This window comes from Mastomys coucha, unplaced genomic scaffold (assembly GCF_008632895.1).
Source record: "Mastomys coucha isolate ucsf_1 unplaced genomic scaffold, UCSF_Mcou_1 pScaffold5, whole genome shotgun sequence".
NCBI classification, from domain to species: domain Eukaryota; kingdom Metazoa; phylum Chordata; class Mammalia; order Rodentia; family Muridae; genus Mastomys; species Mastomys coucha.
Genome location: NW_022196911.1, coordinates 117,771,947 through 117,784,833, shown reverse-complemented (window position 1 = coordinate 117,784,833; position 12,887 = coordinate 117,771,947). Strand labels below are relative to the sequence as shown.

Below are 12,887 nucleotides of genomic sequence, written 5' to 3'. Positions count from 1 at the left end.
ACAGACACGGCTTCATCAGGGACTGGACCACACAGACTCTAGGTCATACTTTCACACATCATTTCTGACATTCTTCTGTGCTCTTTCTGGCCCCAGGTTTATGAATTGAGTTAAGTAGATATGATTCATGTAAGTTGGTTTATGAACACATGTGTTCGTGTAGGAACACATGCTTGGGATGGGGCAGCATATATGGATGTATAAGAGTGATTAGAGACTCATATGCCCTGACAATCCTCCAAAAAGGTGCTCTGTGGGCTGGACAGAAATTACCTATGGTCATCCCATGTTTTTTTTGCCCACTGAAGCACATATTCAGCCCTGTTTGGTCAGAGAAGATGAGTCCACATACTGCCTGGGAAGCTCTTCTGAGGGGTGGTGCATGGTGAGCATCCTGATAAGCTTGAGTTGTGGATGGAACTCTATTTCCCACCAGCTGCTTCATAATTAGCCCACGAGTACCTGCAATATCTCAGGATTGATAGGGTCCAATCTTGATCAGAGATCAATGTAGGCACAGCCCAAGCCTGGTGACATCCAGTGTGAACATCTTGTGGTTTTGATTGGTATGCTTAGTATGATGGCTACATCCAGTGGGCATGTTCTCTGTCTTTAGTACAAAGAAGGACCGGCTGCCTCGGGAGGCACAGAGAGCATGGTTAAGGATTGTGGCCCTTGGGGTTGGCCTTGCTCTGGTCACATTCCTGTTCTGGAGTAATGTGGGGATCGATGATGATGTTGCTGAAGTTGTGGCCCGTCGTGGTGAGCTCCTAGACGGCAAGTTCATTGAGGTTCCCTGCTCTGAGGACTATGATGGTCACCGAAGGTTTGAAGGTATGTGCCACAGGCTTCTTAATAAAGGGTGACTGGTCAGGAACTGGAAGGATGGCTCAGCATCCAAGAACTCTTGTTGCATTTCCAGAGGACCAGAGTTCAGTTCCTAACACCCTTGACTGGCAGCTCACAACAGCCTGTAACTTCACCTTCAGGAGGTCCAACTTCTTCTGCAGGCACCTACACTCATGTGTATATACTTATACACAGACACACATGAAGTGACAGAAATGAAACTCAACATTGCCTTTTGCTACAGTGAAAACAATATATGTGGGCAGAGATAAACTTTCCCTTCCCAGATAAGCAAGCTCACACATGTTTGGAAAATAAAGATGTTTCAGGGTTGGCCTCCAATGCCACTCAGTCGTAGGCCGTACCTTAGCAAACTTCTGTGCCCAGAGGCTGCCTGCAGAGAGGTAGCAGGATTAAGGAGGTAAGGAAGGGTCAGCGAGATGGCTTGGCCGTTAAAGCACATAACACAAACTGGGTGACCTGAGTTCAGTGTAGTTCCTGAACTTAGACATTAGGAGTAGCTCTCTGATCTCTACACGCTAGTTACAAGCCGGAGTCCTGGGGTTGGGCCCAGGGAAAATAGAGGGGAGCTGTAGTGTAGGGCCACAGGGCCAGATGAGAACACTCAGCAGCCTAGAGAGCACACACCTCTGGACTGGGATGGTGGGCTGGGGCATAGGCCTTCTTAGGCCACTGTTTTCCTGAACATTCGATACGATCCAGACACATTCTGTTCCTCAAGTGGAGCATTTGGGTCCGGTTCTATAAGGGTGTTTTTTTTTATATATATACAAAGTAAAGTTTTGGATGTGAATGGAGAATAGGTTCCATGTTCTTCCACAAAGGGGCACTGTTGTGATGCACAAGAACTCAGCCCTCAGCCACTTGTGAGGTGGCAGAGGGAGACTAGGTGGCCAAGGACAAAGGGCACATCCTTTTCTCCTTCTGCAGTCAATAAAATAAACATGTTTCTGTTGTGTTGGATGCTCTGTCCTGGGAGTTTACTTGGAATATCCTAATTTACAAAATACACACACACACACACACACACACACACACACACACACACACACAAATTATAAATGGCAGTTTATCAGCCATTTCTTGCAGAAAGGTCCCAGAGTTTATAGTCCCGTCTCACCATCACCAGTATGAGCACACAGCTCACTCAGGGCAATGGAACTGCCAGAATATAGGGACTGGTTGTTTGCTGGGCTTGCTGCTGCTGCTCTACTCCATTCTGGAATCTTTCCCACAACCCTAAACACAGCATCACAGTCACCCCCCTCCCCTGCTTCCAACTTCCACTCTCTGAGTGTCTGCATGATACCACGGTGAAGGAGATACAGAAATGAGTATGGCAGGGTGATCCTGGTGACAGATGGTGACCAGAATGACAGGCTCAGCTTGGGCTGTGTCAGAACTTTCCAAAGGGATTTTAGCAAGCAAGTAAGATAAGGAATGTTGCCAGACTGCTAGTGTTTGATGTTAGCACAGGCCTGTAATCTCAGAACTCAGGAGGCTAAGACAGGAAGTTCTTAAATTTGAGGTAGCCTGAACTACATAGTGAGATCATGTTTCTAACAAACAAGGCAAAACAAAACCAAAATGTCAATGCAATGTCTTGTTTTCTTAGGATTTGGGGGCAGTGACAGGATCAGCCTATGTGGGAGTCCCAGGACACCTGGCAGGAGGGAGATGTGAGCTGAGGTTCTGCATAAGGCGAAATTCCAGGGAAAAGTTACTTTTTATCTAAAGTTGACTTTTTATCTGAAGTTAACTAGGTGTCTTAGCCAAACTGGCCTTCTGGTCATGGTGGAGGACTTTGTCAGCGTGGCCATGATCTTGGGGCAGTAGCTTTGGAAGTCATCATCTCTTCTTGGCTGTCACCCTCCAGGCTGCACCCCCAGGAAGTGTGGCAGAGGCATCACTGACATCGTCATCACCAGGGAAGAGGCGGAACAGATTCGCAGGTAGTCATGCGCCTCTGCACTTTGTCTAGGGCATCCAGGAGTTGGGTTAAACAGTGAATGGGGAGTGAGCCAGGGCAACAACAGAGAGTTGAGAGAACCCTCATAGTTCTGTGGGCTATCCTCAAGAGTTTTGGGGGTCAGAGGGGAGGCTTCCTGCTTCCTGCTTCCTGCTTCCTGCTTCCTTTTAGGAAGTGCTGTAGCCTTAGCAATGTTTCTGCTGATTGAGCAGTCTAGAGGCCTAACCTCTCCATGGGAAAGGTACCCTGCTGTGGAGACAAGGGCTCCTCCAGCCTTAGCTGACAATCTGTAGGTGACATTTCACCTCTCTGTGGCTCATAAATGCCAGCTCAGAAGCAGCTGATACTGGAGTTTTCTTTGTGTGGATTTAAAAACAAGATCTTAAAAAAAGAAAGATTTCATTTCTGACCAGCTGTTCAGTATGTGGCCCCTCATTTGGCCCACAAGTCCCATTCTTCCCTATCCTCATGCTCTTCCTACTTTGGTACCCAGCAGGAAGCCTGTCCCCTATACCCTGTCCCCCACCCTGATCCTATACATCTACTATACCTGAGGATTATTAATGCTTTACTGAGGACTAGTGTTCTTGGTAGCCTTGTCAGAGTTACTTGCTCTTCAGATGGGTGGTCCTCTCTGGGATGTTGTGGCTCTTTGACAGTCTGAACCGTAATTACCAAAACCCCCATCAATTGGGGATCCGCCAGACCACAGACAAACTAAGAGGTTCCTTTGCAATAGTTCAGAGTCAGGCCAGTAGTTTCCAGGTAGGCCATGTGTTAGGAGCAAGAGGATGCTAATGTATCCCCAGCTTTGAGTGTTACAGTTTTGAGTTTCCCTGTTTGTTTACATCCTAGATGTTAAACTAGCAGGACCTATAGAGAGGGCACTGTTATGCCAATGGATGATTTGCCTAGATGCTTTATGGATAATGCTGCTAACTAAAATTTGATTTAAAGTATTTTTTTTTTTTTTTTTTTTTTTTTTTTTTTTACCCACACAGAATAGCAGAAAAAGGGCTCTCCCTAGGTGGATCGGATGGAGGGGTGAGTTGGCGTGGTTCTATTTTTGTGATACCTTTTAAATTTGATCTCCTTGGAAGGGGAGGAGAAAGTGCTGGACACACAGGGTCCCCTCTGCTCCCCACCAGAAGCAAGGGCTGGTATGTCCATGGTGTTTCTCAGAGAGTGGCTGGTATTCCATCTGCCTAGTGGGCACAAAATATATCCCTTTTGAGAAGATGTATAAAGTCACACATGGTCATCTCTTCGGGCTGCATAGCTTCAGGTCCCACTGGCACTTCAGACACTCTGGACGGGGATAGAAAGGATGGGGAAGGGGTGAAAAGAGGAGAGAGGGAAGGAGCTGACAAAGGAGTCAGGAGCCTGGTGGTCAAGTGATTGCTGGGAAAATCAAAGCCCCTTAAGATGCTTAAATGGATCCCATTGTAGCAGGCCTGCAGGGGCCTGTCATCCTTTGCACAAGGGTAGATCATACAAGGAACAGGATGGTGAGTCCACCTGGAACTTGTGGTATAATCTAGAAATGGGATCTTTATAGTTGTCACTGAGAGAAAGTCCTTATCAGGGACCTCAAGTCCAAGGACAGATGTCTGTGTAAGAGATAGCCAGAGGGAAACCTAAGGTGAAGAGAAAGCCTGTGTGTAGATAGAAGCAGAAAGTGGGTTCTATGGCCACAAACCAAAGAAAGCCTGGGGTACAGATACTGGAGGACAGGAAGGACATGCCCTGGAACTTAGGCCGGAAACAAAGGAGATGCAGGTGGTGCCCCTTGCACTTCGTTGGTTCTAGACTTCTGGCCTCAAGGGTGGGAGAGTGAACTCATGCAGCTGGACGTCCTCATTCTGTACAACTGTAGGAATAAACTGGGCTAGCCACATCTCTGTAAATGGACAGTTGGAACGGGCAGTGGGCACTGGGACCGTAGTCTCTGCTTGGTGTGAGGGAATGTCTGAGGATGGGTTCCCTCTCCCTGCATATTTTGGCAACTGCTTTGTATTGTAGTCAATGGCAGGCTCAAATCAAGTCTGCAGAAGGTTGGCTTTCAGACTTTGTTATAATTTCAAACTATTTCTGTGATTGCACAACCTCATCCGTAACTCTCTCTTTAGAGTTCTGAAAATGAAATTCCTTTTATGTTGTTCATTTGGGTTCGGGCAGCTATTTGCGAAAGTCTGCCAGCGAATAAATGTCTCCTCTCCTTATTTAGCACGACCTTGAGAGTCCCCATGTTATACGCTTCATACTTTTAAGTTCAGTAAACCTTTGACCCATGTTGTATTCATGCCTTAGCTAATAATTGTAGAAATTAGGAAAGGGGCTTGCTATCTGTCACTACTGGCCATGTGTAGGGTAAAATGGTCCATATTGGCGGACACAAGGAAAGACTCAGAGATGGACAGTTAAGGTCAGAATACATTTGGCAGTTTCTTAAAGGTTACTGGTTGTAGTTCTATATGAAGCATTTAACTGGGAGCCCAAGAACATGCATCTGTGGCCAGTATGCCCAGAAGAACCCAAGGCTATTGCAGGGCTAGGCCAGTAGGTCTGACACATCCATGCAGCGAATAGCCTCAGTGCTTAGCTGTGAGAAACAACGTGAGTTATGCCAGGGAAAGAAGCACATCACAGGGTCTATCTGCTACTCTTCCACCTCAGCAGAACACAGGCAGCTCTCCACAGAAAGTGGAGCTTCAGATGCTCAGGATGGGCTGGCAGATAGGAGCAGAGAACAGAGAGAGGACAGGAAGGGTGGTAATTAGTGTGTATGCAGGGTGTGCACTTAGGCAGAAACTGGTCACACTGCACACGTGGGCAGAACCATGAGTCTAAGTCTTACCTTTACAGACCTAGTGGAGGGAAAGAAAGAGGGAGTCAATAGGGCAGGTTGTGACTCACCATAATCATCCTCAGATGTGTCTGGGGAGTGTGTCTGGAGACTGTTTCTCAAAATGTTAGGCCAAAGAGTTTGGTTTTCTCTTTGGACAGCAGAGAGAGTCATATTTATCCATGCAGACAGTGCACAAGGCAGGGTAGAGCATTTATACAAGGGATTGTGAACAACTGGGGTTCAACTTTGGCTACTAAAGAGACCCTGTTTTATGCACATTCATCTTTTTCAGGCATCTATCCTGGACCTGCACTCAGGAGCCCTGTCAGTCGGGAAACATTTTGTGAACCTGTATAGGTGAGAGGCTGGAGGAAGGAGACGAGGTAGGGTGGAGGTGGGCATCCAGCAGCTGCATGGACTCAGAGAACTGCAGGTTCCTCTAGGGCTAGAGAGAGACCTGAGAGAGTTCTCAGCCCCGGTGCCATCATTCTGTCAACTGCTGATTTACTCCCTCCCTTCTCCCCCCTGCCTATCTTCCTTCTTCCCTCTTTCCCTCCCTCTCCCTCCTTCCTATCCTCCTTCCTCTTCCTCCCCATCTGTCTCTCTTCCTCCTTCCCTCCCTTTCTCTCTCTCTCTCTCTCCTTCCTCTCTCCCTCTTCCTCTCCCTCCCTCCCTCTCTCCATCTTCCTTCCTCTCTCTCATTTCTGCCCCTTTTCCTTCTCTATAACATAGTTATCATTATAGGAATGGAATAACTCTCAAATGATATGACAAATCTAGTTTTGGAGACTTGTTGGTTAGCTTAAGGAAAAACTTGATTAAAGGAAACAAGGAGGGTGGGTGTGATAGTTTATACCTGTAGTCTGAGCCCCAAGTTGAAGATCAGACTGAGCTAGAATGAGACCCTATTTTTAAGAAAAAAAATACAAACAAAAGCAAGGAAAAGATTAGTAACACCTGGTAATGTTATTTATTATTTCACAGATACTTTGGGGATAAGATACAAAATATCTTCTCTGAGGAGGACTTTCAGTTATATAGGTAAGGAAGATGGAGAGCAAGAAGAGATGGGTGTGGCCAGATACACAAAGGGGGCTGAGGTCAGTCCTATGTTGCCCTGATACATCAGGACAGGGCAATAGGCCTGCATCAGCCAAAACCTGTGGGTGTAGACAAAACTCAGCCTGTCTCTGGGTAGTGGGCAGCTCCTCTAATACTTTCTAAGCCCTCTTGGTCCTGTAGCAGACATGTCTTGCTGTTGGTCATAACCCGGCACCTGTCACATGACTTGTACAGTCCTTACCCTGAGCAACTTGCCTATCTAGGTAATTTTTTTAAAATTAAAGCATTTATCTAAAGATTATTAAGAGGCTGGAGAGATGGCTTAGCAGTTTAGAGTACTGGCTGCTCTTCCAGGGGTTTTGAGTTCAATTCCCAGCACCCATGTAGTGGTTCACAACCATCTATAAAGGGATCTGATGCCATCTTCTGGCATGTAGGTGTTTATACAGCAGAGCACTCATATACACAAAACATAAAATTAAAAATATAAAAGTAAAAAACTATCACTAAGATGTGTGTTAAAGTCCAGAGAGATTCTACACACTACTTAGTTAGTCCTGTCACTAATATTATCTAGCTGCAGTATGACATCACTTCCCAGAATAGGCACTGGTACAGCACTCTGATCTTGTTCAGAATTCCAGGCTTTACTTGTAACCAGGTGTGAGCCTGTATGTTGAATTTTATGTGGTTTTATCACCCAGTAGATTGTGTTGTGTCAGCCAAGACACTGAACCATCAGAACACCAAGCAAATGTTCCTGCTGCCCTCTGTACCGCCATGCCCCCTCATCACTGATGATCAGCCACGTTGCCTGAAACCATAGCTGACATTTCACCCCCATTGTGTTCCCAGGGAAATAGCTGCTAAACAAAGTGGAGGCCTCTGGTCCAGAGAGCAGGTGAAGGGCTCGACCGAGGCTGTGTACCTGGCAGTGGCAGCCATGAGTTGTCACTGAATGCACACTACATGTGCAATTCTTTAAGTCCATTGTTGCAGGTGATATGGAGCTGTCAGGAGCTTTGCAGCCGCTTTCAAGAGTCCCCCCAGCATATAGCTCAACTCTGATATTCTTAAGACTTAGGACCCAGCCCACAACTGTCTCCAGCTGGCCAGTTGTACTCCTAGCCCTCACTAGTTTATTTTCTTCTTGATGTTCTTTCCTAGTATGCACACACTGGCTTAAATAGAAACTGTTCTGTAATAGTTTGGCATTTGAAGTTCCACAATTTATAAATTTTTAAGATACACACACACACACACACACACACACACACATCTCTAACGTGATAGGAAAACAACATTGAGCTGTACATTCTTCTTGACATCATGGACACACAAACCTCCTGGAACTACAGAGAACAGAGATAGCACCTTCTGCAAGGCCTTCCTTTCACACATAGAACTTGAACCACTGTGACCTGGGAGCCAGCCCAGAGGGAACATGAAACTTGTGTTTCTGGGTGACAGCAAGGAGACCATTGCCAGCCACAGGAATGTTCGTTACAGATGTTGCTATCCGCAGATGGTATACAAGAGAGTTAGAGATGGAAAACCCTAAATACTGATTTTTACCCAAAGGTCTGCTATGTTCTGTTAGGTTTAAGAGTTAAGTGGAGCTGGGCAGTGGTGGTGCATGACTTTGATCCCAGCACTTGGGAGGGAGAAGCAGGCGGATTTCTGAGTTTGAGGCCAGCCTGGTCTACAGAGTGAGTTCCAGGTCAGTCAGGGCTTTACAGAGAAACCCTGTCTCTAAAAATAAAATAAAATAAAAATAAAAACCAAAAAAAAAAAAAAAAAAAAGAATGAAGTAGAGATTTGTAATAGGAAAATTGAAAAAGAACGTTCTATAAAACATCTGAAATAATTAAAAGTTACAAACCGCCAGACTGACCCACGGCGTCCTCTGCAGGGACATTCGGCAGAAGGTACAGCTCACCATTGCAGAAGCTTTTGGCATCAGTGCATCCTTGCTGTATCTGACAAAGCCCACATTCTTCTCCCGGATAAACAGCACAGAAGCCCAGACAGCTCATGACGAGTACTGGCACGCACACGTGGACAAGGTAAGCATCTGTCGAGTGGGCTCTTTGTCTTGTCTGGGACTGGGACTCTAGGCACCTGCTCTCCATTTCCATTCCCTGTCTCTTCTTCCTGAGGTTCTGGGGTGCACTCTCAGCTAGGTGATACAATTGAGGAGATAGAATTTGTGTCACGGTGTTGAGGGCTGGAACAGAAGGCATGGTGGCTGCTAATGCAGCATGGGCCTTATGGTGTCCTTTGTCATACTTAGTCCCAAATTCATGTACAACCTTTCTATGTAAGCAGAGGGTCCGGTCCCTTTTGTTGCTTCCCCGGCCCAGGTCTCCGTATCCCCACAGGGTGTCCTCTCTCTGTCACGTCACAGTTTTGTTTTTTTTTTAATTTTTTTTCCTTTGTCTCTTCCCAAGGACCTTGTCACCAGCAGCAGAATAGCCATGAGGGTTCACTTGTGTCCCTAACCTCTGCCACAGAAGAGAAGTTAGAATGAGTTGGAAGCAAAGTTAGAAAGTTTAATGTTGACGCCCCGAGGGGAGCTGCTCTGTGTATAGGAAAGGAGCACGCGGAAGAGCCTCAGCACTCACCACACGTGTGACTTGGGAGCTTTGGAGCCGCTCAGTCTCCACCTAGGTTTAGACGTTAGGGAAAGTTTTTGCTGGCATACTTCTTCTTACTCTCAGATTTTTGTTCTTGCAGAGGAGTCCATCTTAGGCACAGTCTTGCTGCTGGAGAAGGAAGTACTATTAGAGATAAAACACTCATGCTGGGCATGTGACCCAGTTGATTGATAGAGTGCTCGCCTAACATGCTTGAGGTCCTGCATTCAATCCCCAGCGTAACACAGACTAGGCAAGATGTCTCATACTTGTAACCCCAGCACTTGGGAGATAGAAGCAGAGGGTCCCAAGATCAAGATCACCTTCAGCTATTTAGAGTTTGAGTCTAGTCTGGGCTACTGTCTTAAAACAACGAGACAGACAAATGACTCAATTCATTAAAATGGCTCATTATCTGTATATAAGTCACATGTAGGCAGGTACCATAAGGTATACATCATTAGATATTTTAACAGTCATAATTTGAGATGTTTCTTGGAAAGTGGGTACAGATATTTTGCAGGTGGCCTGATTAGTAATATGAAATTCATGGAGTATCAGCTACTGAGAAATGGAAATCAGAGCAAAGATAGTGAGGAGCCCTTTGGCTTCACGGGTCTCCTCTGTTTTCTAAATAGTTATCTTGCCTTGGTCAGTTCATCCCTGTTGAGATTCTTCAGCCCCATAGGCCAGTTATACCCAGTCACCAACATGAACCTTCCCTGTGAAGGTCTCTTCCCCTATACTGTGGACAGCAGGTGAGGGCTCTTATCCACCACGCAGTTCGCCAAACATCATGCCAGGTCGTGGCTGCTAAGATACTATGAGAAAGTGGAGTGTTACCCTTTCTGTGCCATAATCTGCCCCCACCTTTTCCTTCGAGCATGGTAACTGGCAGCTGTGTGGTTTAGTAGGCTCCTTTGCAGTATGTTAGGGTGAGCTGATGTTTTTAAGGAGTCAGAACAGGGCACGGATCCTGTGTCCTCACATGCTTTACTGTTACTGCTGGCCCTGTCTGGATCTTTTGATGTTTGCTTTCTTTGACTTGAGTTTTACTGAAGAAACTATCGGGGTCATGCCTTGGTGGCTTGCTTACAGGGTTCAGGTTACTTTGGTATTAGCCTAGGATGGGTGCTGAATTGGGGAGCACTCAGCTCATGAGGTCAACCAGCAGAGACACCCACAAACAGAGGAGTCTTGCATGGTGTCCTGTTGAGTTTCAAGAATATTCTTCCAGGCCTCACTGGCCTGCTTCCCTTTCAGGGCTGGCTGCTCAGTCCTGGACATTCCATCCTTGTTAGGAGCAGGGTTTGGACTTGTTCAGTTGGCCTTGTGCCATTCCCACAGTGTTAACAGGGCTGATCAATCACTTGATTCTGTCTTTAAACTCAGTGGGGACGGCACAGGAGGTGGTAGTGGCTCAGTGTCTGCAGCTGGGCCTGGGAGTCTCATTACTCTTATCTCTTACACCAGACTTGCTAATCAATTAATTCATCTGGCTGGAAAGCATTCTAATTTGACTGAAATTCTGTACACAACTTGTGTGGCACACCTCACAAGTTGTCTTTATTAACTAAATGTTGATCTGTGAGTGTTCTCTCTGACATCCCTTGGAAACAGCTCTGGCAGGCATGTACTCTTTAGGCTGCAATACAGGGGGCTGGAAACTCCCTATATCACCTGCCATCTGCAGTATGTTCCAAGGATCCTGCAAGTAGGTGCTCAGCAGAAATGCCTGCCATACTTGGTGTGCTTCTTGTAGGATCTTGAAACTCCTTCTTATTTCAAGAAATATGAACTGAGGGGCCCATGAGTGAGTACACACACACACACACACACACCTGCATATACTAGGCACCAGCACAGAACTGACAGAGGTTTAGCTGTTAAAATCATAGCTTTCACTCCTGGTATGTTCTTTAGGCCTGGGGATGGCCGTGGCTACTGTGCCACTATTTGTCTCTCTGTTCAATGTAACCTTCTGTCTCAGTGTTTTACTGCTGTGAACAGACACCATGAACAAGGTAACTCTTATAAGGACAACATTTAATTGGGGCTGGCTTACAGGTTCAGATGTTCAGTTCATTATCATCAAGGAGGGAGCATGGCAGCATCCAGGCAGGCATAGGGTAGGAGGAGCTGAGAGCTCTACCTCTTCATCTGAAGGTTGCTAGCAGAATACTGCCTTCTAGGCAGCTAGGATGAGGGTCTTAAAGCCCAAACCCACAGTGACACACCTACTTGAAGGCCACACCTTCTAATAGTGCCACCCCCTATGGGCTGAGCATATGCAAACCATCACACCTTCTCTATCTGTGACACCATCCCTGTGAGAGTTGCAGCTTTCCCACCTACAGTCATCAAGTTCCTGAACTAACCAAAACCAGTCTAAGAAAACATGTACAGTGTTTTTTTTTCTCCTTTTTTGGGGGGGAGAGGGGTGGAACAAGGTCTCACTGTGTAGCCTAAAACTCACTCATAGAGATCTACCTGTCTCTGCCTCTCAAATCCTGGGATTAAAGGTATGTGCCACCAAGCCCTGGTCTATCATCCTGTTCTTTTAGAGGTAACTAAGGCTTAGAGAATTCAAGTCAGTGAATTGCTCAGTGAATTCACACAGTAAGAATCTCTACAGAAGCTACAGAAGCACTGCATTCACATGCACATACCCACAAATAAAAATAAAGCAAGTCTTTAAAAATATTTCTCTACAATATAAGGAGAATTCCTCTTTCATGAAGCCTGTTTATAATATCTTTTTGGTTACACTTATTTTGAGAGTGTATATATGTATGTGCACGCACATTCCATGGTGCCTGTGTAGAGGCAGGAGGACAAGCCACTGGAGTCTGGTTTTGCCTTCCACCCTGTGGGTCCCAGGAATTGAGTTCAGGTCTTTAGACTTGTTCGCGAACACCTTTACCTGCTGAGCCATTTCCCAAGCCCCTGGAGTCATGCTTTGGCAGCAACCTTTCTTTCTGTATGGTTTTTGTTTGTTTGTTTGATTTGGTTTGGTTTGGTTTTTGAGATAGCCCCAGCTATCCATCCTAAAACTGACTATGCAGACCAAGCTAGCCTCGAACTCACAGAGATCTGTCTGCCTCTGTTTCCCGAGTGCTGGTATTGACAGACATGAATCACCATGCCTGGCCAATGTCGCCTCCTCCTCCTTCTCCTCCTCCTCCTCCTCCTTCTCCTCCTCCTCCTCCTCTTCCTCCTCCTTCTTCCTTTCTTCTCCTTCTCCTTCTCTTTCTCCTTCTCCTTTTCTTCCTCCTCTTCCTCCTCTCCCTCTCCCTCTTCTTCCTCTTCCTCTTCCTCTTCCTCTTCTTCTTCCTCTTCTTCTTCTTCTTCTTCTTCTTCTTCTTCTTCTTCTTCTTCTTCTTTGTCTTCTTCTCCTCCTCCTCCTTCTTCTTCTCCTCCTTCTTCTTCTTCTTCTCCTTCTTCTCCTTCTCCTTCTCCTTTTTCCTCCTCTTCCTCCTCTTCATCCTCTCCCTGCTCTTCC

General features: G+C 46.2%; 1 protein-coding gene across 3 annotated transcripts in view; it reads left to right on the top strand.

The window, feature by feature from the left end:
* Ogfod3 (2-oxoglutarate and iron dependent oxygenase domain containing 3) overlaps nt 1-12,887 on the top strand; it is a 25,927-nt gene that overhangs the window by 844 nt on the left and 12,196 nt on the right. For 2 of the 3 annotated variants that reach the window (XM_031354955.1, XM_031354954.1), the window contains exons 2-7: nt 617-834; nt 2,747-2,822; nt 3,841-3,883; nt 5,980-6,044; nt 6,672-6,728; nt 8,662-8,815. In XM_031354955.1, coding sequence (XP_031210815.1) covers nt 617-834; nt 2,747-2,822; nt 3,841-3,883; nt 5,980-6,044; nt 6,672-6,728; nt 8,662-8,815 — 613 coding nt within the window. The remainder of the gene's footprint in view (nt 1-616; nt 835-2,746; nt 2,823-3,840; nt 3,884-5,979; nt 6,045-6,671; nt 6,729-8,661; nt 8,816-12,887) is intronic. The other variant, XM_031354956.1, reaches the window with a different exon arrangement.